Genomic DNA, 25,279 nt, shown 5'->3' with positions numbered 1-25,279 from the left:
CAAGTCTGATCCTAAAGAGTGTGCGAGTGAATCAGATGATCTTAACAAGGTTAACCAGATATTTCAAAATTTGTAAGTGACTATTTTATATAAATTTAGGTAGATTTTTCCATAAACTTATACCCCAGGATCCGGATCCTTGGACTCAAAATAATGCAGATCCTTGCGGATCCGGATCCACAACACTGCTTTAAACATATAAATAGCATCTATAAAGATGCTTATGTTGTTTAATAAACTCCTTAAATTTAAAATTTTTATTTTATTCGTGTCCAGGGTCCACCTGGAGGCCTGCAGCTCCTAAACCTGAAGGCCAATTTTTATTTTTTCCTTCAAATATATAAAGAACATCCCAATATAAGCTCATTTTGTTTAACAAATATACCATTAACTGTTCAATTGAGGGAAGTTTGATTTTTACCTGTCCAGAGTCTGCAGGACCAGAACTTGGAGGTCAATTTTTTTTTTCTTCAGTTATGTTAATAACATCCAAAAAGATACATGTTCTTCTTTATAAGTTGACATCTAACTCTTTAAATAAGAAATTTAAATTTTTTACCTGTCCAGAGTGGATATGGAGGCCTACAAGACCAGAACTTGGAGGCCAATTTAATTTTTTTCTTCAGATATGTTAATAGCATTCAAAAAGATGCATATTCTGTTTTATTAGTTGGCCTCTAACTCTTAAAATAAAAAAAATATCTATAACCTGTCCAGAGTGGACCTGAAGGCCTGCAAGACCAGAACTTGGAGGCCTATTTTAATTTTTTCTTCATTTATGTTAATAACATCCAAAAAGCTGCAAATTTTGTCTATAAGTTGATCTCTAACTCTTCAAACAGAAATTTTTTATTTTTTTTACTTGTCCACAAAACCACCTTCCAGATAGCCTGCAGCACCTAAACCTGAGACCTATCCAAAAATGATTAAATATGTATATGTGAAATACTAACCAAAAGTAAACTTTTATCCTAAATAACCTATAGTCTCACATTAATACCTAGCCTAATAATCACAGAGTATATGTGAAATTGCTTTGATAACAGCTATGCTTTGAGTTATTATTGATGATGTATATAATACTATGTATTACTAAATACTATATCATACTATATGAGTTTAAAAAAATATACTATATATACTATATGGATTTTAAAAATATACTATAAAAATACTATATTTTTTTTGTTTTGGAGTGGTCGCCCTGAATAAAATCTGCAAGAATCACATTAAAAATTAAAGCATAAATTAGCTTAGAAAATCACAGAAAGAAAATATGAATAAAATGCCTTTGCGTCAAAACGAGATTTTTACCTACACTTTGATGCACTGTCCTTTTTCCCTAGAAATTAAAATATCAAACAATTCTTTAAAAGTCACAAAATCAAACCCAACAACTGTGAACACAAAAAAACTTCGGGCTAAAACTCAATCAAAAAAAGTTGTTAAGACACTATTATTACCTACTGGAATAACATAAAAAATGTCCTTTAACTTTCCTCTACATAGTCGATCTAAATTAGTAGATAGATATATCTAACATGTATGTTATTTCATCTATTTTCAGTAGATGCCTTCAATAACAAAAAGACGTTATTATAAATGTTATTAATTATGACCATGATGCATTTTTTATGATACCTGAATTTTTTATGAGATTTTTAGAGTCTATTTTTGTAGTTATACGTTATATTATAGATATTTTGTGCTATAGATCTGTAAAAAGTCCCAGTGAACTATCCCCTCCAATAAAATAACACAACCTGCCTAATATAGAATCATACATTTTTTAAACATAAGATTATGATAACAATAGTATGTACTTTTTAATGTAAAATATAATCTTTTTCAATGTTTATGTTATATATTTTTTTCCAAATAATCTAAGGCTTTAATTAAATTATTCTCAAAAAATTATTTATTTTTTTTTCTATTGAATTTGTGTTTGGAAGATTTAAAATTAAATTTTTGTTAATAATTTTCACCAAAATACAATGAAATTTTCATGTTATATTTTGCTCAAAGAGTAATATTTGATAATAATGATATAAATTTTTATTTTGTTTACATATTGATTTCTGCATGTTGACATTTTTATACAATTTTGTACTCCAAGCTTTACATAAAACATATTTATTAATGTTAAACCTAATATCAATACTCTATTTTCTATATTTAATGTTATACATAATGTATTTTTGGCAAATGCTTTATAATAAAAAGCTGCTATTATATCTCTATAAACAAAATGTTGCTGTTTATATTTTGGTCAATATTTATTATTATTTTATCAGCTAAATCAATAAGGATAAGAGCTTTAAAAGTTGAACCTTTTTAATATAAAACCTAAATTGTTTTTGAAGAATTCAATGATCCAATTATTGACTTGGTGTTATTTTTTCTTTTAATTTAAACGTAAAAATTTATGGAGCCTTTTTTTCTTTCATAGCACCAAGAAATGAAAATTTTGCCATTGTTGAAATTTCCTTGCACAGATCTAGTCCTCTGTGTAGCTTAAGTTGCCATACTTGATATATATTCTTTTAATAAAACTATCTAGTGTTTATCTGCCCACCCTATTATTATTATTTGTTTAAGAATACTGTATCTATAATAAGATATATAAGTTTTCCGGAATTTTAATGTTAGGGGGAGATTTGAAATCTGCATCAAATTTTAAGGATTTTTTTTTATAAAATTCGTTTTTTGTATAATTCTTTATCTAAAAGCGGAAATGCATTTTAAGTTAATTAATTTTGACCAATAGGATAGGTGGATTTTAAACTACCTGCGCTCTAATTGGTTGAATGATGTACGCCATCCAATCAGAGCGCAGATTTTTTAAATCCACCAATCACAAATGCCAAATTTAATTAACTTAAATTGTATTTCCGCTTTTAGATAAAGAATTATAGAAAAAACTAATTTTATATAAAAAAATCCTCAAAAATTGATGCAGATTTCAAATCTCCCCCTAACTTTAAACTTCCGGAAAACTTATATATCTTAATCTATAATTATATCTCACTCATTACGTTGTGATGTACCTACCTATCGCGTAGCTTTATACAAAAAAGTTAACGCGTGTGTCCGGTACGAAAGAAATTTATATTTTTTTGATTTTGTGTAAATATAAAGAATTTATGTAAATTATAACATTGTGCCTTTATATACCCTTGGTTGGGGATCTCAGTTGATTTTGTTTCATTTAATATTATTTATTTCTAATGAAATAAAATTAATTTAGATTCCTAACTTTTTTTAAATGCTCGAAAAAATTGTTGTTTAAGATATTTGAAGATTTTTTTCTTTCAAAATTTCATTTAGTTGCGTCTTTTTTTCACGCATTTAAATGAATAAAATGGCCTAAATAATTTTCCTTCATAATCATATGTGTCGCTTTCAAAAGATAAATAAATTTATGTTATTTACAACCATATCATATTTTATTTAGATTAGATTTTGAAAAAATACATTCGTGTATGGAGATGAGATACCTAAAGTTGAGAATGTTAAAATCTGAGCTCTAGTCTGTTAATACGTTACAATGGAATGTGAAAGTTTTATAAACTTTTCTTTTATTCGTTGACTTTGGGAACTCTTATATTAACCTTGATTGGTTGTTTCAAACTAACAGTGTCTAAACTTTTCAGCTAATGAACTAAGTCTAAAGAAAACCTAATTTTGTCTTTTCCTTTATGATCCCTACTTTAATAAGTTTCACATTTATGTAGATTGTTTTCCTTTTTTTATATAGGTAACTATCAGCTCATACCAATAATGAAATTAATTCGGAAGAAAATCACGAAACCTATACGTGTTTTTCAGCTGTCGTTGGGGGGCAACACATCGTAAAATTGACGACCTCTCCATTTGCCCCCCAAATATTATTTTAGATTTATTTTGCTTGTTGGTTATACCTTATTCCTGGGTAACTATTCTTATAAAGCAAATTTCTTTCAATAGTTTATTCTATTATAACAAAGGTATTACAAAATGAAAATAGATCGAAAATATTAATAAAAACGAATAAATAAATAAAGGCATTTATGATTTTACTGGTTCTCCATAGTTTTCTGTTACTTTCGCTGAAAAAATAAGGTCTTGAATAAGTTTTTTTTACTCCTAGTAGCACTGCAACTCTATGTCTATTATATGTCATTTAAATTGAGACTTGCCTACTGTTATATTTCAATTATCCTATTATTTTTATATCTTCTTAACCGTTAATACCTTTAACAACTGAACCGATTGATTCTCCCGTTTAGGAAATCTTCATATAGTTAGGTTTAGGTTTTATTTATAAATTTAAGTCATGGGATGGAGTTAAGCAATTTTTTTCCAAATACAGACCCCCAAAAGGCCAGGGCGCATCCCTTGAATTTTATTTAAAGATTTTTCTCTGATACAATTTCTGTCCTTAGGTGCAAAATGTCGACAACAGATCTTATGCTTGCTGCACTACTATTGGATATAAAAATTGTCAAATTAAAACAGTTTTTATTTTTAAAAGCGAAGCTTTTCTATAATTAGGGTTGGTACGTCCGTCCGTAACGGATAGCTTTTTTCGTTAATTAGGCATGTTAGAATTGTCCTATTGATTTCAAACTTTGCATGGTGATTCCTTTAGTAGTTAGGTACGATTTAGAAAGCGTAGCAACTCTATAATCATTACCAGAATTCCGTAAGTCCATTTTAAACATTTTAAACGAATTTTTATGTGATCTAATTATTCGATTGATAATATTGATTCCCAGGACAACAAAGTATAATGTTATAAGCGAAGCAACTCTATAAATAAGTCCTAAAAATGTAAGTATGTCCATAAACATTATCCTGTATCAAGCAATTTTTCAACAAATTTACTTACAATTTTGCTTCGACTCTTATACATCTATATTCTGATTATTCAGTTCTGACACTATACAAATGTTAGTGTCCGTTTGTCCTACCGTTTCAGTGCTTCGCTTTTATAGATGTTGTCATCCTTGTTTCTTTATCAGAATGAAACAGTGCAGTGTTATATCATATAAAATGTTACAACTTATGAATAGTTAGTTCTTAGTAATTGATGTTTGTATAATTACCTAATTTGTCTCTTGCTCTCTGGAAAGCTTCCAAAACAGAATTTACACTTGAAAACAGAGAGGCCGTACCAAGCCTAAAATTAAAAACAAGAATGATATTATACAAAAGCACAGAATACACCATTAGAAGCCGTTCGGAGAGCAGGTAGGAGAGGTCGATAAAAAAATTTCTGGGGAAAGGTTAGAGACGATTCACTTTTAAGGTTGGTGTTAACCTCCCCAAAGTTGGAGAACCATATTTATATAGTGGTTTACGAGATCCTACAGTACAAACACAATATAAGAACTTTAAAGGATTATTCACGAAAATAGATAATGATCATTTTACCTGTCCATTAAAGCGGTTCTACCAAGCTTCTTGCCCTCCTAAAATGGTAAATTTATTAAACAACAACAGCAAAGAAATTAAGTGTTTTTCACGGATGGCCTCAGGTCCAATAAAACAGGGTTAATTTAGAAAATTTTATCACATAGTAGAGCCAAATTTATGATTGTAGTAAAATGAAAAATTATAAGATTAATTCTAGTTTTGTTGGCTCCGTATGGCCCAGTGGATATAATCAAGTTTGAAGCCATACTGGAAATGTTAATATGTATATGACTAACCTGACTGACGAGCATGAATGCTTTAGCTTGGTGTATGATGTTAAACTTGACTGTTATGCTTCCACTTGTTCTTGTTTCCAGGCCAAGACGAGATACAGTTGAATCTAAACAATGATATAAGGGTATAAATCATCTAATAAAAAACTTTTATCAAAAACTTTATGGAAGTTTTATAAAATTACATGTCGACGAAGATCAAAATCATGTTTCAATAATGGATATAAAATACGTGGATATTATGACAGGATATTATTTTCGGCGTTAATTTAGGTTGCCAATATAGTCCTCAGATATTGTTTAATACGTTCCTTCATGGTCAGGGTAGGGGGTGAGGGTATTAAACGAACAAACAAAAAAAAAACATATTACTTTTTCCGTTTTTTTTAAAAATTGATTTGGGCAAGTTGGCCTGTATTGGTTACTTATAAGCAACGCAGGGGTTAGGTAAAAAAACAAACCCCTCCCTTTATTTTCAAGGTTTTCAAAAATAAGAGTTGCATTGCTCAACAGTCAATTTGTGGGAAAGTACCCACTGACTCTCAACAACTTGAGAAAGAAAGCCTACCTGCATATTTATTGGCACATTGTTCCATAATATCCTGTTTTGGTGAGGAACCTATGAAATATCTGCGCATCTCCCAGCTAGGAGATCTTATCACTGGTAACCAAGTAGTTACTTTCCTGAATTGTTAAAGATGGTCAATTTTCGGTTCTTTTCCTCAAAGTGGCCGTTGAGCACTGAATCCTCCCTCCCTTATTTTTGATTTAAAATTAAGTAGTTGGGTGAGACAGTTTTTTTTCTCAATGCCTATTACTTACGGGGGGTACTAATTCTTTAAAGTTATCCAGTTTCTAGAAAAATTAACCTAAACTGCCCAGAAAGAATCAACAAACAAACGAAATACTCCATTTATTAACCCTTAACGGTCGGGGGGGGGGGGGGGCGTTGAACGCCTCCCCATCCGGTTTTTTCTATCTCATTTTCTGTGTGTGAAAGATAAAGAGCCCAAACTGCTTGACTTTTTAAGTATGGGTATGACACATAACAGAGAGTTGGAATTTTTTGAATATCTCCATCCTGGCGGGCACAGGATGCCAGCAAACCTGGCAGGGTCATCCAGGTAAAGAACAAAAATTTGTTTTTGATTTAAACAAAGCATTTTATCTTACCAAAATACTAAAATATCCTCTAGTAGTACATCCTCATATTAAATACAGGTGTTCAAGTCAATTTCAGGTTCCAGGTATGATCCTGCAGGTCCTGATCCTCCAGGTCTCCAGAAATCTTTAAAATGCTCCTGTGGCCGCAATTTTTGACTTAGAGACTTCAAATTTTAAACTTAAGCTTTTCTTACATGTCTACATAATGTATTAAAATTTCATAAAGATCCGCCGCCTTTTTCCCGCCGAACGCCGACTGCGGCGGCTGGCAGCTGCTAAGTACAGCTGCGGCCGCTGAAACTTATGTTTTGATATTTCAAATATAAAATTTAAATAAAATAAACATTTTCTGCAAAAAAAAATTTTCTTCTAGCTTTAAAAATAAAAAAATTACAGCCGTTTGAAATTTTTAAGTAAAAAAGGACCTAAAAACAAAGGTTGTTAAATAAAAGGGTGAAGGAAGCGGAAATTGACCTTGACTTACTTAAGGTCGGAAATTCACCATAACACAGGGAACTTGCACAAAAAATTTCAGCCCTCTAGCTCTAATAGGAACTGAGATAATGAGGGGGGGCGTTGAACGCCCCCCCCCCTCCCCCCCCCGACTGATTAAGGTGCGGCAAGGGGCCCGACTGTTAAGGGTTAAATTTAAAATTTAGTTTGATTTCAACAAAGCATTTGACAACTTAAATCAATTGCAGATACTTTTTTTATCTGAAAGGTATAGTCAAATTTTTGATTAAAAATTATTATCAAAAACTATTATATTATACTGTGTGTGGTTACTGTATGTCCTTTCTTCTGGCAATATACCTATATACCTGATATGATGTCCAGGGGTAGGGGGTAATGGTACAGATCCATACCCCTCAACTCGTATCCTTCCCCAATAATCTTCAGAAATAACCTAAAAATAGAGTTTTGATTCATAGCAATATTTGTGTTTAGGTCGATTATGAATTTTTAGTAACATAATAATAAACAAGAACGATATTGGAAATAATTAGCATAGCAATTAAGGTATGTGTCAATAAATCCTTAAATATGATGTTGAGTAGCTACTCTATGAAAAAATGTCTCTACCTCCATTAAAAGAACAGGCCAGTGGGGGATGTCATTTTCTTTCTCTTTTAAACTGCTCACATTGTAGAATAGATCTGCCTGTAATAAAACAAGGATGACATTATACAGAAAAAAAGAGTAGTTTAAATGATATTTATGTTAAATTTTACTATTTTTATCGGATGTTAAGTAAATACAATACCAGATTTATTATCATTTTTATAAGGAAAAACTGATATATTATTGAAGGAAAAACATACAGAGACTCGATGTTTCTAAATACCTATATTGAATACGCAAAGATCCTGTATCAAAATCAATGTTGGCAATTCTAACTACCTCTATTTAATGAACATATAATGCTATTTTCATGTCAAGTATTTCAGAGAGAAATATTTAATTCATACTATATTTTACTCTAATTACCTCTAGTCTATTGCAAAATTTTAGATTTACATTTTTCATTAAACTCATTACCTCTAATGGATGTGCAAAATGTGCTATATCAACTTGTGAATTATCCAAACAAGTTGCCGTACACTGCTGGGTTATTCCGTACATTTCACTTCCATCTCCGTTACTCCAGCCTTCAAAGATTGTAGTGTAATATCAATATATTAACTAGTTTAAAAAAACCTAAATTCTGTTAATTGAATTTGCTATATCATTTTAGGATCATAGAAATAGTGAGTTCCGTCGTATTTTTACAGTAGCCTTTCTCCTATTTCTAGCCCCTGTGGAATTAATTTCCTAAATATGCGGGGCAATCATTAACATTTACCTAACCTAAAATAACCTATCATATACTCCTGTGAAAATACGACGAAACCCGCAACCTTGTTCTTTCCATCCATGATCCTCCTTTTCTGTACAGTTTTTCATTGAGAATAGATGTACCTGTAGGTAATTTTAGCATATAATTAATTCTAAGATGGCTGTATTGAAAATTTTGTGCCGTATCTATCTGAGCATCCAGATGGACTCTAAACAGACCCGCTGGAGGCATCTCAAAATCATCCCCAACCTAAAATTTAATTCACCTTAGAAATAACATCATGTAAAAGATTAGCCCCATGAAAAATTTCTGAATGAAAAAACGTGTAGAAACTCCATAAGACGTTAGGAAATTATTCTCTAATGGTTTTTGCCCCCCAAAATTAACATTTTCTTCCAAAAGTCATATAAAAACTTTACGTGTCAAAGTTTTTCCCAGTTTCAAATGCACTTGTGTTAAAAAAAATTCATAAAATCAGTTCTGTAAAACATTTGAGATTTCAAAATTTCATATTTTTTTTAAAAAAAAAGCCTTTGATAGTGTTCAGTACTAAATTTTGTTTTACCTGAGATTTTCTAATTTGTGTCTGCCTGGCATACAGCTCTGTCATAACTCGTTTCTCTGCCAGTTCACTCTCGTAGCTCATTGTCTACAAGAAATAATGCTTTTCATCCTATAATCAATGTAGATCGAATATACGTGGTTGTTATGACAGGGGAAAAATAGTCGTCAATTTAGACTGATAACATGAAGTTCGTTGGTCCAGTAGGAGGGGTTGGGGTGGAAGACAGGAATCGTTATTTTAGCCCTCTACAAGTTTCACTTTATTAGAAATCATGAAAATCTTGTATATGATCCAAGTAATAATATATCCATTCATCTAATCAACTATCCGAATCAATTTATTTTGATACTTGTTTCAAAAATAAATTTAAATTAATAATAAATAAACCTTTGAAACATGTTGAATAGAAGCTTCCCATTCGATACCATCTACATCAAATCTAAATAAAATTATTCAACATACATAGTAATCAATTAAAGTTTAGACATTTAATAACAAAAAAACTCAAATGCATGAAATAAATCCTTAAATTTTATCAATTTAATTCTTTTACGTTTTCATTAAGCGCTAGAAATGTTTTGTAATATCTAAATTTATAAAGACAACTAAACCTGTATGGTCTTGAAGTCCAATTAAAATCAGGTTGCACAGTAAGGACGCCTAAAAAAAGTAATACAAAGTATTAAAGACACATCGTCAACACATTTTAAATAATCAAAAATAAGTATAACTTATACCTTGATTTGAATAGGAAAGAGTGAACAAGACGATATCGTCTGCGGCACCCTCTGTCTCCAGCTTTATGTACTAAATCGAACATTATTATTACATTAATTCTTAAGTTAAACCGGTTGTCTTTTTAGTTATCTACACGTTTCATATCCATTCACATTTAAAAATCTTCCCTGAAAAGTACAAAATATTCATACCATCGTTTTTTGAGATCTTAAGCTGCAGACAAAAGAATCTTACCACTTTATATTATAGGATCAAATAAATTTACCATAGTTTGTGCATGTGAAAGTAGAACATGGTTCCTAAGTTTAGTATCAGGACTTGGTTCTTCATCCACAATATTTCTGGTTGGAGGTGGACCTGTCTGGCCTAACCCCACCCTTCTCCTAAAATTATACAATTAGTAGTTATCAGGGGCGTCCAAGCTTTTTATTTTGGGGGGGGTAAAATTTTTTTAAGGGGGGGGTAATTCGGTTTTGGGGGGGGGGTAAAATGGCGCGCGAAGCGCGCCGCAAATTTTTTTTACCCCCCCCAAAATTTTTACCCCGGGGGTAAAATTTTCTTGGGGGGGTAATTACCCCCCCTGAAATCTGTTGGCAGGGGTAAAATTTGTTTACCCCCCCAAAATTTACCCCCGGGGTAAAATTTTTTGGGGGGGTAATTTAAATTTTATTAAAAATTTAGTATTAAAAATGCGCGCGAAGCGCGCAAAAATTTTTTTTGTTAGAAATTTTTTATTTTGGGGGGGGTATTTAATGGTTGGGGGTGCCTACGGCACCCCCTGGGTAGGGGTAAATTTTAAATAGGGGGGGGGGTAAAATAAAAAAAAATTCGTTTGGGGGGGGGTAATCGCCCCATTACCCCCCCCCTTGGACGTCTATGGTAGTTATAACAGATCACCTGATATATGGATTAAAAAAAAAATTAAAATAATTTTCTCTTTAATATTTTAGTATGGGAAAAAATAAAAGAAAATATTAATCTTTTGGGAACAGTATGAATTGCATTCCAATATATCTTTTTATTTGATTGCTATATGTGGCTAATATGACTTTCTTCAGTCTTAATTTCATGGATAATTGAGACTTTTGGTAATTTTAATTTTTGCATCATTTGACGATCATGAATCAATTGGTGTAAATGACGATGCTAGAGGGTATTTTGCAGATAGGATAGATTTCGTACCTGAGTCCTTCATTAACAAGCAGGGACAAGGAATTAGGTTTTTCATTGTCATCAGTTGTACACGGGTAAAATATATCTTCTTCTTCACTCTCTCCTTCTATCTCTGTATATATTCTAAATATTATTATATTATTATCAGTTGTACACGGGTAAAATATATCTTCTTCTTCACTCTCTCCTTCTATCTCTGTATATATTCTAAATATTATTATATTATCATCAGTAGTACACGGGTAAAATATATCTTCTTCTTCACTCTCTCCTTCTATCTCTGTATATATTCTAAATATTATTATATTATCATCAGTAGTACACGGGTAAAATATATCTTCTTCATCACTCTCTCCTTCTATCTCTGTATATATTCTAAATATTATATTATCATCAGTTGTACACGGGTAAAATATATCTTCTTCATCACTCTCTCATTTTATCTCTGTATATATTCTAAATATGGATGTAGAATATGCGTGGATATTATGACAAGGGAAAAATTATCGTCAATTTTGTTGCTAAGGACATCACTTATGAGTCAGTTCGTACATCCAGTAGAAGGTGAGGGGATGGGGGTTAAGGGGGTTGGATGTGGGGTTTCGTTATGTTTAGCCAGCCACAAGTTTCACTTTATTGGAATACATGATAATCTGGTGTAAGATCCAAGTAATAATAAATCCATTCTAAATTCTAAATAATTCTGTATTATCAAAATTGCTGCATGGATTTCATAAATAATCCTCACTCTCACAAATTAATAACCTGATTATGTTCTCTAAAAGAAAATTTTTACATAGGTCCTAAAATGGTTTTGGGCTTTGTTATTTTAAGTCTTTATGTTATTTTCTGTTTCATTCCTCCAACTTAGAATCATTGCCCCTAGAAGAAAGAAAATAAGACAATCGGACCCTAATTATCATAAAGTCTTCTTGCTAAAAAATGCTCAAACATGTTTACCTGTTTTTAGGTATAAAACCATTTTCCATCAACCTCTTAGCATCACAAACAAATTTCTTTTGGATTGGAGTTTCTACTTTGTCCTCTTGAAGGTTGGAATAACGTCTGAATTCTGATTTACTGAAGACCTAAGCCAAAAAATAAATGTATTTTTAACCAACTATCTTCCTAATTGATTATCTAACTCTTTATATTCCCGTCTATAGTGTTGCATTTTCCGTAACTTTACAAAGTGTCTCTAAAATCATCCATTTGTCGTCATAGAAATGAGGGATTATCCATCTCTTTTTTAGGGGTTATCTTTTTCACTTCTCCTCTCATCTCCATCATTTTTATGACGTCACGTGGCCGATTTATGAGACACTTTGTAAAGTTACCATTTTCCTTTTTTTGCGAAACCAACTAAACGCCCAAAAGTCATACTTGACATCACTGTTTAATGTCATACCTTTCAGTTTCTATTTTTAAAAGCGAAGCTTTTCTATAATTAGGGTCGGTCCGTCCGTCCGTACGTCCGTCCGAGCTTTTATTCGTTAATTTAGGCATGTTAGAATTGTCCTATCTATTTCAAACTTTGCATGATTATTCCTGTAGTAGTTGGGTACGATTTAGAAAGCGTAGCAACTCTATAATCATTACTAGAATGTCCGTACGTCCATTTTAAACATGTTAATTTTTCTACTTTTTTAACAACAAATTTTCAAGTGTTCTAATTATCCGTTTGATCTGATTTTTGGTATATTGATTCCTGGGACAACAAAGAACAATATTATAAGCGAAGCAACTCTATAATCAAGTCCAAAAATGTAAGTATGTCCATAAACATTATCCTGCTTCAAGCAGTTTTTCAACAAATTTATTTACAATTTTGCTTCGACTCTTATACTTTTAAATTCTGATTATTCAGTTCAGATACTATACAAGTGGTAATGTCCGTTTGTCCTACTGTTTCAGTGCTTCGCTTTTATGGATGTTGTCATCCTTGTTAATCCTATATTTCCTCAAGAATAAAATTTTTCATCTTCTTATCAAAGAAAATATGAAGTTTTTAAAAATTCTGTTTAAATAAAGATTATAGATATAAACCTTCTGTTGCCAGGACAGAGTGACTTCTTCCTCTTCAGCAAGGTCAGTTGACCGCCCTAGGGTCAAGCTAGAACTCTCAGCTGTTCCCCCTCCCCGTCCACCAGTTGTCCTTTCCCCTCCAGCTACTGCCCCACTTCCCCCACCTAAGTAAGTTTATAGTTGTATTTACTTTGAAGAATAATTGAAGAAAAGGTTGACAATATCCAAAATTGTTAAAACCTGGATTTCAAAACGGGCATCATGCCAACTTAAAGAATAATTATATCACAAAAATATCACAATAAAAAAGTTAAAACATAAATGTTTTTATATAAGACAATTCTTACTTGCCTAAATTTTCGATACGATGGACGGATGGACAAACCTACCCTAGATATAGAAAAGCTTTGATTTGATAATATTGACACTACCTGCCGATGTGCCTCTATCTCCACTACTCGCTGTCTCAGATCCGTGAGCTAAAACACAAATATCAGCAAAAATAGCAAAAGCATACAATGAAATATCATATCCTGTCATACAAAGTGATATTTTTTTAATGTTTCCGTTATGACTTCACTAACTTTTGAATTGAATTAAGGTATTCGTTTTAGAGATGCTTTATTCACCAAATGGGTTGATTTAGGCTTTTTCAAAATCAAAGTCAGGCGGTGGTTTTATGTTTTCTCTCCCTCCCCCTAAATTGTAGGTGCGAAGCAACTAGAATTGAAAAAGAGACACAAAATATTTTCGTTAGATACTATCAAAAGAACTTTTGAAATTTCTAAATAGGTTTTTTAAGCCAAAAAGGAATCACTGAATAAAAATGTATTATGGCTGAAACACGTAGTTAAACTCTGTAGTCAAGTCAAAATGACAAAATTTGTATTTTTGTATTGTAAAAATAGTTGGAAACAGCGTATAGTGTCAAATAAAAATGACGTCATACAATGCAAATGACCAAGTATACAATTTTACCATTGTTTAATTACTATGTATACTGGCCTGTATACGCTGTTTCAAAAAGTTTATTATTGATTTGAAAGAATACCTGTTGCGCCGCCTTCATTTGTAAGAACCTCTTTTATTTTCACAGTAAACCGAAGGTTGGCTATATTATCTCGACATCTAAAAATCAAAAGTTTTCCTACAATGATCATGTTTTAGACAAAATGAACAATGAACATGCTCTGATCTGATCGTCATGAGCAATTTAAATAATACAATTTAAAAAAATTTATTGACGGAAAATTGGCCAAAGTCGTATCGATAAACAAACGATGATATTCCTTTGAAGCAAAGCTGTAATCACCAAGGGAGGGGGGGGGGGGACACTAGGCTGTTTATTACACTTGTCCCCAAAGTTTTATAATACCTAACGTTTTCGTACTTGTTAGCTTAAAAACTTTAGGGACTTTTTTTTGAATTTTTATTTGTTGATTCATTAAGTGGAATGTCAAAACTTTTCAACCATTAATTGTAAACACAGAAGGGGTAATTTTGTTTATAATTATTGGGGATGTAAATCAATAATTATCGCTCATTGTCTTATCCCTTTAGATCCCTGGTAACCACCTGTATATCCCTGCTCCGTGCGTCTCTGTAGTATCCTCTATAGCTCCTGTTGTATCTAATTCTCGTAGTAACGTCTCAAACGCCATCATTCACTCTCTGAAATCAAATGCTTTGTACAAATCCAAAAACACTATCTAACCTTTTGTAATTTATTAGCGGCTGCACCCCTATTATATAGCGGCTCTGTATTCATAGGGTCTAGAAACATGGCTTAAAACCATCCCAAAACTTAAATCTGAAAATGAAATAACCTAAAACCATCACAGAACCTATGTGAAGCTTACATAAAATAGAGAACCTTAAAAGTAATTTCAATTCTTATGTATCAATGGATATATAATATACGTGAATATATTTACATGAAAAATTTTTCATCAATTTAGGTTAGTAACACGGATATCATTTATTGGCCAGATCGTTTATCCAGTAGGAGGGGACGGGATTGATTAAAGGAGTTGAATAGAGGTATCGATATTTTAGCCAGATGGGAGTATCACTTTATTAGAGTTCGTGAAAATTTAGTGCAACATCCAAGTAATAATATATCGATTTCTGTATTACATAATCTAACTAATAACAGTTTACAATATTTGGGTTAGCCTTGATTTTCAAAGACTGGCAAATTATTTAACTAAACAAGGAAATTGATTTGATAGTATAAATAAAAACAAAAATGCAGTTAATACCTTAAGTTCCTGCTTTCCTTTTTTGGTTGAGTATTTTCTACCTTAATATTGTGTATTATAGTAGAGTACTTTATTATCTTTATTGTATTATGGCTTTCTATTAGTCATGAAACCAAGTTATTAGTCTGTCTAGTTGACTAAGTGTATGTACAAAAAGGTTAAATGATTAAAAATATGCAAAAACGATTTTAAAAAATATATTTTTAAACTTCTGTGAAAATGTTGTTTACAGTGGCGTTGTATGGTGGTGTCAACCCACAACCTCCCTCTTAGAATTGAAATTGAAAAGAATTGTGAATCTTGAACAATTCTGATTGCAAAGTCAGAATAAGATTTTAGTAAGTTTTTGTTGTTGATTTTTATTTTTATGTTAAAGAACCCTGTAACCAGCTAGGATAGGAATATTTTACCCGAAGAAAATTTATTTTGCCTCTGACTTTCATTCAAATCATGTCAATATTTGTGTGAATTAAAAGATTGTACTGTACCTTATTCTTTATCTTTTTTATAATTTCAAAAAAACATTTTTTTTCCTCCTACCTGGGTCATTGGTGGTTTTATTTGCAAATGATTTTTATTCTTGAAAAAAAAACCTATGTTAGATGACTATTTTTGGTACGGTTAGGTTAAATAAAGGGCAATTTTACTACGGTGGTATAAGGCTTGGAAGGGTTAGAGTTCTTTTGGTTGGACGTTAATATTTATTTTCTTCATAAATTAAAACAATAAGGGAATTCTGTGGTCTAAAAATGTTTGAGTGAAAGTATCTGATACTTATGTCAATACTACACTTTGAGTAAAAATATTTTTTTTCTGCAGATGCACTATCTCTATCCTTAGTGGCAAGTACTTTTGAAAGCAGGTATTATTCCCTACACCAATTTACTTAAATAGTCTGTAAACCATTTCAAACTAGAGCGTATATATATATAAACCTAAAGTTAACGTTACTTTCTATTAATAGCATGTAGGTTAATATAATATGAATATTTTACGTGTGGTTAGAGCTTTCTATTTTACGATTTAAAGTGTAGTAACTCGTGTACCGGTATTGGTTAAATATCTACATTCTTAATAGTTTTCTGTTCAATGATATTCTTACCTTATTTCATGCTAACAACTACGCCCCTAGAGACATCTAGAGGCACTAAGAGGAAGGAAGGAGGGGAGAATAACGACCCCCCACTTTTAATTTTAGTTTTAAAAAGAACAAATATAATGGAGGGGGGAGGGGGGTAAATTTTGTTTTAGGTCTAATTTCTTTTGGGAGAGTGGTGGTATCCTAAAAAACTTCTTTGGACCCCTTTATTGTAAACCTTCATTGTAAAGGAGAAACATATCGGCTAAGCGGTTAGCAAGAATCCTAGATACAGACAGACACATAGACATTCTATTACTTTTATATAAGGATATATTAATTTCTTGATTAATTTAAGTAAATTATTTGAATAAAATATTTTGACAGAAATTTAATAAATATGACAGTAGAGAGTAGCAGTATAACAAGTAAAAAGATAACCAAAGGTGCAAGGCCAGTTATTCCATCTAGACCAAGGTAAATCATTAAACATTTTAGCCAATCCTCCACTTTTGATTATAGTTTATAGGTAAGTGTTTTTTTTTGTGTAGGGGGGGAAGAGGGTACAGGAATTATAACCCTTTGGGTTGGTACACTCCCCGAAAATGGTTATAAACGTAACCTTTCCCTAAAAGAAGCTCTACTTTAAAGGAAAACCACATCGGTTCAGCGGTTAGTGAGATCTTAAGCTACAGACAGACACACAGACTGACATCCTGTTACTTTTATATCAAGATAACAATGGCAGTGTTACTAAAAAATTTTTTTGTTATATAATTGATGATTATTATGGAATACAAGGACAATTATGCATAAAAAAAGCGCATCAACACAGTATAAAATCATAAAAGAAAAGTTTGTGATATGCAAAATGAGACTGTGAAACAAAAGAAAAAATATGTAAGTCTGGGTGTAGTCAAACAGAAATTAAAAGCAATGAAGACCAACCGACAGACTGATATACAACTTCCAACATATAGAGTGGAAGTGCAAAGATTAAAAATTAACAATCTTTAGGTTACAAAGTCGGCAACCAAAAAAGCAAATAAATTCTCGAGTCAGAGCTAAAAGTGCGGACACAAAACAGCCAACTACCGTCATCAGAAAACCTGAACCAAAGAAACAAAATCCTCTAGGTCTGTTCATAAAAACCCGTAAATTGAATAGCGCAAAGCTTAACAATTTTTAACCTAATATTTGAAGATAATAAACAAAAGTAATTTCAAATTTAAACAAATTAGTTATAAATTGGAAAAAGGAAATAAAATCAAACAAAAAAGAATATATAATTATTAATATTCAATTGAGGTCTTGTACATATTTTATTAATTTTAGCGAATTTATGAACATTTTTTAAATAGATATTTCTTGGACATTTAGATTAAATCCAAAATATAAACTTGGTTACAGAGGTAATTAATTATTTATGTATTTGATTGGATGAATTCGATAATATTAGTATACAATGTAAAAATCACTTTTTAATAGAATAAAACGATTTATGAATCATGCAGCTATAGAAAGAGAGAAAATATTTTTATTTAAAAAGTTTATTCCAGAAATACCCCGAAAAGACGCGTGGAATCCTGGCGGGAAGTTAAATCCAGGTTTTCCAGAATCCACAGAGAAACCTGGATCCTGCGGGGCTCCAGATCCTAATGCTTTCTGCTCCGTGTGCTGCTCAAAAACTGCTTTAGGTAAAAATGCTTCATAAAAAAAACAGAACAAATAATCATCCATTGGCAAAAAAACTTTAAAGAAACATTGAAAATATGTAGAAAATAAGTTTTAATAAATGACAAAAAAGTAAAGCGTTGTATAATTATGTGTTAGTAAAAAAAACAATTAAATCTCAAACTTAGTATATTAAACATAAACAAACAAAATGACTAGAATTTTGTATAAATTTCTAACTAAAGTCAATAGTCCATATGTTTTGTTCTAATCAACAATTGTAGACATGATTATCGATTTATTTATTGCTTATATAATATGTTTTTTTTATTCCCCTAATTTATTTTTATAGATTTTACAAAAAATCCAAAAAGCAAATATTTACACATTTTATAAATATTTCAATATTGGAATTTTTGTGTGTGACTTTCCTGTAAAAATTTAATATGTTTCACGGTTTCACCTATCAAATGAAATTAACGTCAGTCTAAAAAGTATGGATTTGATTCCAAATTTTAACTTTCTGTAAAACCACCCTAGTGTATATATTATAGGCATCAAGGGTCCCTCGAGGGGATGAAGTGGACCCCCATCTCTTTAATTTTTTGTTTAGAAGAAAAAGTAAACAAAATTTTGTGGTGATCATTTTATCTAACGGCAATTAATCTTGTGAGCGTTGTGGTACCCACCTTAAAAAAGTTACAATACTTTCCAAAACCTATGGGAAGGATAATCATATCGGTTCATCGGTTACAGAGGTTCTTTTCGGTACACAAAGACAGACACACTCATAGATCCTGTTACTATTTTTAGACATAGATAGAATATTAGACGACTCTATGATGTATGAAAATGTGTATACAAAATTTACAACAAGCACTCCTATCAAACCAACCCAGAAAGCTAGTAAGGTAATCTTTGTTCTTTAAAAATATTTATAATTTCAAATATTATACAATAGGGGCTCGGCAGTCAGGCAGGCAAATGACACTTGTAAGTCTATATTTCACATTTAATAACACTAAAATCATCTAGATATCAAATCCTTTTTCTAACAAGGCAAAAGTCTATTCAATAAAGTTTTAATTGACGGCTCATGTTTGGCTTTTAAGCAGCTGCAATTGATACATTAAGTTAATTAAATAATATACTCTTAATTAAAGTACAATGTATCAATTGACACAAAAATATCTTTCTATCATTTTCACTTATCAATAAAGAATTTCACCTTTTTAATGATGGGAGATAAAAAAAATGCTAGGTAAATCTTATTTAAAAAATTAATATTGTAAGGTAATTAGGTTTAAGATTTCTTGGTCTTACATTCAACTAATATATAAAATATTTTCCATTTACAATTTTTCCTTCTCAGATCCAGAGTTATGAAGACGACAAATCAGTGAGTGATAATACCTGGGCCAGTGATCTCAAATCTTTCATTGATGACAGCCAAATACAGAAGAAATTCCCACTAAAATCTGACCAGGGATAAAGATATTTTTAACATTGTTTTAATTAAAACTTCAATAAAATTGACATTTTACCCTAAAACCTTAGTAATGAACAGACTATCCAATAGTGTATCTGATTTGGAAGAAGCTTATAGTGTCTTTAAAAAAGTAAACAAATGTTCCAACGTTTGGCAGAACTATTATGATTGACGTCATGAATATGACGTCGATCGTAATAGTTCTGCCAAGAGATGTAACATTTGCACGCTTTTTTTGAGACACTGTATGCTGCTTTTTAATTTGTGTCTTTTGCATGATAATATATTTTAATTGAAAAATGTAATGATTAACTTTAAAAAAATATTTTTAGATATTTTTATAAATAGATTAAACTTTCTTTAAAACTATGTGTCATGCAATGTTTTAAAAAGTTGTTCAAATTATCTTTATTTGAAAGAATTTGTCAAAGAGTAAGAAAGAAAAGATAAGAAGTTTGCAGAATGAATATTCTAACTTGGAGAAAGAATATAAAGAGAAAGTTCTGCAAGATTTAGCTGAAATGTATTTTAGGTTTATTGCAGTTTTTTTTTGTAAAACTTAGTTACAAAGATAATTTGTCCCCTTCCAAAAAATAGTCTAAAACTTGCCTGTATCTCACACGAAGCTTTACTAGAATGGTAGACATATCATTAATACTTAACATGTAACTTAATGTCATATTAATAAAATTTTTGTTAAGTGGAAGCCAAAAGAAATTTGATGGAAAAAGCATTGAAAAACTCATCCAACAAAAAAGGTATTTAAAAAAAGAAGTTTGTAGATTAAAAGCTCTAGAAATAATAAACCCTGAAAAGAAATCCAGTAATCTAATTGATTCAATTTTAAACCCATCAAAATGTAAAAAGGAAAAATCGTTACCTAACAAAAAAAATTTGAAAATTATTAGATGCTATATATTTTAAATTGAATGTTTTGTTTCAGTCAAATGCAAATCTCAGTAGAAGTATCCGAAACCAAAACAGAAAAGAAATCTAGAAGAAAAATAGAAAGAACTGCACACATAACCAGAGAAAATACTATTGATAATCCAAATGAGGCTACTAATGAAAATAATGATAAAGCTGCCATGAATATTGATAACCATGAAAATCCTAGCATAGTTGACGAGCCTGGAGATCCTTCTCTTGATACTCTGGACGGCATGGACAGTTTTCTGTCGAAACAAGAACAAATTGATAGAAAGAAAGCGCTGAAGAAAGAAAGAAGGTTAAGCAAAAAGAAATCATCTGAAGATAGCTCAAGGTATGTTTTATGAGTAAAGTTCCTGTTTAAGGTAAATATATGTATAAGTTGCTTTTTGGTCTGTGAAACACAGACATTATAAGGAAGGTGGTAAAAATGTTTCCTAAACGTTTGGCCAAACTATAACGATCGACGTCATATTAGTAGGAAATATGACGTTAATCGGGACACTTCGGTCAAAAGTTTTTCTAATTTGTTCCCTTTTTTAGTAGACGCTTTTACCAGCTCCTTTGCGAAGCTTTTAAATGATAATTCTGAAATTAATTAAAGAAATGGACATATCATATATAAATATTTTTTTAATAATACAAATTTTTTGATGATAATCAATGATTCTTTATCTTATTTAGAAGAAAACGAGAAAAAGAGCTAAAAAACGAATTAATTGCATTGAAAGAAGAATATTTAAAAATACTATCAGAAAAGGAAAAGGTTCACCAAGAAAATCTTCAAATTATTGAAGATAGGAACAAAATAAGTTTTGAAAACAAACAAATAAGGTAAAATACATGTTGTAATAATCTAAACTAAAATACTTAATCTTATTCTCTAATAATAATGAATTAGTTTTTAAATAAACTATTTTTTTCCAGGGATAAATTGAATAAGTCAAAATTGAAGAAACAGAAATCAAAAACTTCATCTCAGGTCATTTTTTTGGTTAAAGGATTTTTAAGATCAATCTATCTGATGCTATCAATAATAAGGAGGTGAGTGTGACTGTGGCATAGACTTATTTGATTTATATGTGTTCGAGGTTGCTGATGTAATCGTGATTTTTTTAGTTTAAAAAAATTTTTACTGACTTTTCTGCAATTAAATTTAAAATTTTGAAATATCTTATTTGTTGATGATTTTACTTTATACAGAAAAGTATGATGTTATTGTTCATATGTTTCTTAAAAATAATAATTCTTTACTGGTGGAAATGTTAGAGGCAATAAATGTCAATATTATCACCAAATAAAGTTTCTAATATATATTTGTTTAGAGAGAAGATACACTGGAAAGTGAAATTGGTCAACAAGTACTTGAAAACAGCCTGAGAGAAGTTGGCATACAGCTGGACAGACACAACAGCCTGAGAGAAGTTGGCATACAGCTGGACAGACACAACAGTCTTCCTTCCAGACAGTATAGCCTTCAAGAAATAGGGATGCCAGTCAAATATTCTTAGAAATTACAAAGAATTTTTATGATAAGTCTAAAAATTTTATATTAGGTAATAGTTAAGCAGGGAGGGGACATGTGAACCTAGTTTAAATTAAGGATTGGCAGGTTTGAGTTTTCACCAAACTGTGTAATATCTAAGAGTATCCATTTAATATGTAGCTTCTTTTTCTATATCTGATGTTTGATATTATTATGTTCTATATATATAGGACATAGGTTGTACTTTCCCTCAAAGTGCCTAACGAGCAGAGAACCTCCACTCTCCCCCTTTTGAGAAGAAGTTGAATACAAGGGGGGAGGGGATACATCTTTCATGCCTAACCCGTACAGTTAATATCAACTATTTAAGTTAAGAAAAGAGATTTTAAGTGATATGTTGCCAATTTTTATAAAAAGGATTTGCTTATTTATGAGGAAAATTTCACAGGTATCGATTATGTAGGTGTTCAAGTGGAATATGCACAAGAAATACAAAGATACACAATACAAAGTTCTGATGATAATAGAAACATAAATGAGGATAATGACAGAGCTAATGTAATTAATATTGATGCCAAGGGTAAGATTATCCAAAACAAATTTTTAAAAATTACATATAAAACCATGCTTTTGACAGGGGTAGGTAATTCTTGATCGGATGACAAAAAGAAAGGAAAGTCACTCCCAATTTAAATTTCAAGGTGGTTTATTGTTGACAACCCCACCCCATTTAGGTAGCTTATGTACAAAACTATATAATATTGTTTGTTAGTAATTTGACCAAACCGCACCAATTTCTATGTCAATTCATCGAAAATTATAAGATTCTACTATGTAATTTATTATAAAAGTCCTTGATAATGTTAAAACATGTTTTCAAAGGGAAAAGTCTAAATTAATTCAAATTTTATTTTTTACCTGAAATTTTATTAAACTGCATTTTTAGATGGGAGACAACCTGAGATAGATGATATAAATGATAATGGAGCAAGAAGACGACCTCCAAGATTTGGCTCCATTTCCCAAGATTTAGACAGAATTCCTTGTAGAGATGTCAGGTATTAACAGGTTCATACACACACACACATACAGAAAGAGAGAGAGAGAGATTTATTGAATGTTTCTATTAATAGCGCAGTTACTTTATACTTAGATAATTAGGCTAGGTTTGTACGTCTCTCAATCCGACCAGCAAAGTTTTATTTTTCAACTTTTTAATCTGTCATGTATGTACCTACATAACATATTTCAGAAGCAGCTTTTAAAACCTAACAAAAATGACGTCATACAATACAAATAACCAGTGATAAGCCAATATACATTTTAATTGACCATCGATAAAATGTATATTGGCCTATCAATGGTCATTTGTATTTTATGACGTAATTTTTTATCAAACACTAAGAGCTGTTTCCGTATTTGATATATTCTTAACTACTTTGTATATTTTTCTCTTACAATGCAATGTATGAGTGCCCTACATATGGAAATTAATTACCCATATGCTTTTGATAATAATTAATATAATAATTTTTAGTGATAAAGAAACTCAAGCTAGTATTAATAAGGTTGAACAGGAGAATAAATGTGTTGACAATCATGATGTATTTGCTGATCTAATCATTCAAGAATTAAGGTATTAATCAGTGCTTGTTTGACTTTTCCAAAGCATTTGACTTGTATCACAAATCCAATTAATTTCATTAAGCTGATATGATTTTTATGTTAATTAAAACCTAAAGAGAAAAATTTACAAAAAAAATCATGTTTGATGCCTCATGCCTCCATTCCCTTGATTTTCAGACCTTTGTCTGAAGGTTTCCAATATCACATTAATGTCCATTAATTTTAATTATATAACGCACCAGTCATTTACAAAGTTTTTATTCATTTTCTCGACAAGAAATGGACCCCAAACCTGTATCCTTCCCAAAACAAGAAAACTTTAACATTAGCTTTTTCTAAATTCTTTTAGACGAGAAATACGAGATTTGAAGAGTACAATAGATGTGAATACAGCCAAAGCCCAAATGCTCCAGGAACCTACAGACACCAGGTAGGGCAAATAAGTTACTTAAGAATATAATTATAGGATAATGAAATATTTAAAAAGGATTAATATTTTCATTTCTAGTTTATAATATAGTCTAGAAATGCAGCATTATCAATGCTGTTTGGTAATAAATTGCGATCAATTTGAGACTTTTTACTGCATTAATGAAACATCATATTTTTAGAGCACAAGAGGCAAAGATGAGAATTGAAGAAAAATATAGAGAGAGGGTAAATATATTATTAAACTTTTTGATTTAATAAAAAAATTATCAAAAATACTCTAAAATAAAATAAGACATAATACGATTTTAAACAATTAGGAAGAGAAGTTAAAGCATAAGCTTGAAAGTATTCAAAATACCAAGAGAGAAAAGAAGCTTGATCAAAGTAACCGAGTTGATTCTACAGGTTAGTAACATATGTTTTAGAACCCCGTTTTAAAGCTTGGGTAATAAGAAATCAATAAATCATCTTAATTATTGATAACAAGTAAAGATTCCAATTTTAAATTCAAGATAAAAAAAACTATATGTTTGCTGCTTTATCCAATTTTTATCCTAATTATCTATATGTAAATTTAACAGGAAATATTTGGATTACATTTTAAAAACATAAAAAAAGCATATCTATATTTAAGCTATTTTTTTTTAGACTTTGAGATGTTAAAAGCTGAAATAGAATTACTTAAAACTCAACTTAAACAAGGAGAAGAAACTAACAAAACACTAGGAAAAGTGTCAAAATTATAATTCTTTTCTAAGCAAAGCTTCTAAGATGTATTTTTTTGGTTGTTTAATAAAGCCAGGGACCACGATTCAGCAAATTTGGATATTTTAGGTGCGTAAAACTTTTGTTACTAAAGAGAAGTGGGTAAGAAGGAGGAGGAAGGGGAGAAAGAAGTGGGTTGTTTTAATTTTCACTTAGAGTTTTTTGTAAGAATCCTGGTTCCTTGTCCCTGTATTACCAATTTTCAATCCTATTAAAACTTAGAAAAGAATCAATTACGAAACTAAAAACTTTTTTTTGACCCTAGTCTTAGCTTCCCTCATTCAAAGTAATGCTGGGTTTTACTTGTGTGTTTTAATTTAGAAAATCTTAAGTTTAGATAAATCCC

The 25,279-nt window shown here is 30.7% G+C and overlaps 3 protein-coding genes across 3 annotated transcripts; 2 read left to right on the top strand and 1 right to left on the bottom strand.

The window, feature by feature from the left end:
* Positions 1-3,953: 3,953 nt before the first annotated feature.
* Positions 3,954-14,865, bottom strand: Mks1 (Meckel syndrome, type 1). The gene is made up of 20 exons (XM_080154069.1): positions 14,768-14,865; positions 14,244-14,320; positions 13,624-13,671; positions 13,214-13,356; positions 12,128-12,255; positions 11,177-11,290; positions 10,260-10,377; positions 9,994-10,063; positions 9,868-9,916; positions 9,644-9,695; positions 9,257-9,340; positions 8,814-8,940; positions 8,394-8,503; positions 7,938-8,015; positions 7,676-7,761; positions 6,259-6,374; positions 5,694-5,797; positions 5,416-5,453; positions 5,088-5,161; positions 3,954-4,088 (listed from the first exon to the last, which is right to left on the bottom strand). The coding sequence occupies exons 1-20, from the start codon at positions 14,854-14,856 to the stop codon at positions 4,048-4,050; spliced, it is 1,746 nt and encodes a 581-aa protein (XP_080010195.1). The 5' UTR covers positions 14,857-14,865; the 3' UTR covers positions 3,954-4,047.
* Positions 14,866-16,922: 2,057 nt separating this feature from the next.
* Positions 16,923-19,697, top strand: LOC145314893 (uncharacterized). The gene is made up of 6 exons (XM_080154969.1): positions 16,923-17,008; positions 17,549-17,667; positions 17,893-17,943; positions 18,091-18,228; positions 19,019-19,116; positions 19,578-19,697. Exons 1-6 carry the CDS (start codon positions 16,932-16,934, stop codon positions 19,695-19,697), a joined length of 603 nt encoding a protein of 200 aa, XP_080011095.1. The 5' UTR covers positions 16,923-16,931.
* Positions 19,698-20,399: 702 nt separating this feature from the next.
* On the top strand, positions 20,400-24,914 carry LOC145314892 (uncharacterized). Its single transcript, XM_080154968.1, has 11 exons — positions 20,400-20,452; positions 20,638-20,958; positions 21,552-21,606; positions 21,950-22,092; positions 22,638-22,690; positions 23,057-23,168; positions 23,648-23,746; positions 24,086-24,166; positions 24,348-24,393; positions 24,486-24,573; positions 24,817-24,914. The coding sequence occupies exons 2-11, from the start codon at positions 20,642-20,644 to the stop codon at positions 24,912-24,914; spliced, it is 1,092 nt and encodes a 363-aa protein (XP_080011094.1). The 5' UTR covers positions 20,400-20,452; positions 20,638-20,641.
* Positions 24,915-25,279: the final 365 nt, after the last annotated feature.

This window comes from Acartia tonsa, chromosome 3 (genome assembly GCF_053477335.1).
Source record: "Acartia tonsa isolate MP-2025a chromosome 3, ASM5347733v1, whole genome shotgun sequence".
In the NCBI taxonomy this organism is placed as follows: Eukaryota; Metazoa; Arthropoda; class Copepoda; order Calanoida; family Acartiidae; genus Acartia; species Acartia tonsa.
Note: the sequence above shows the minus strand (reverse complement) of the source record. Positions and strands in the feature narration are given on the sequence as shown.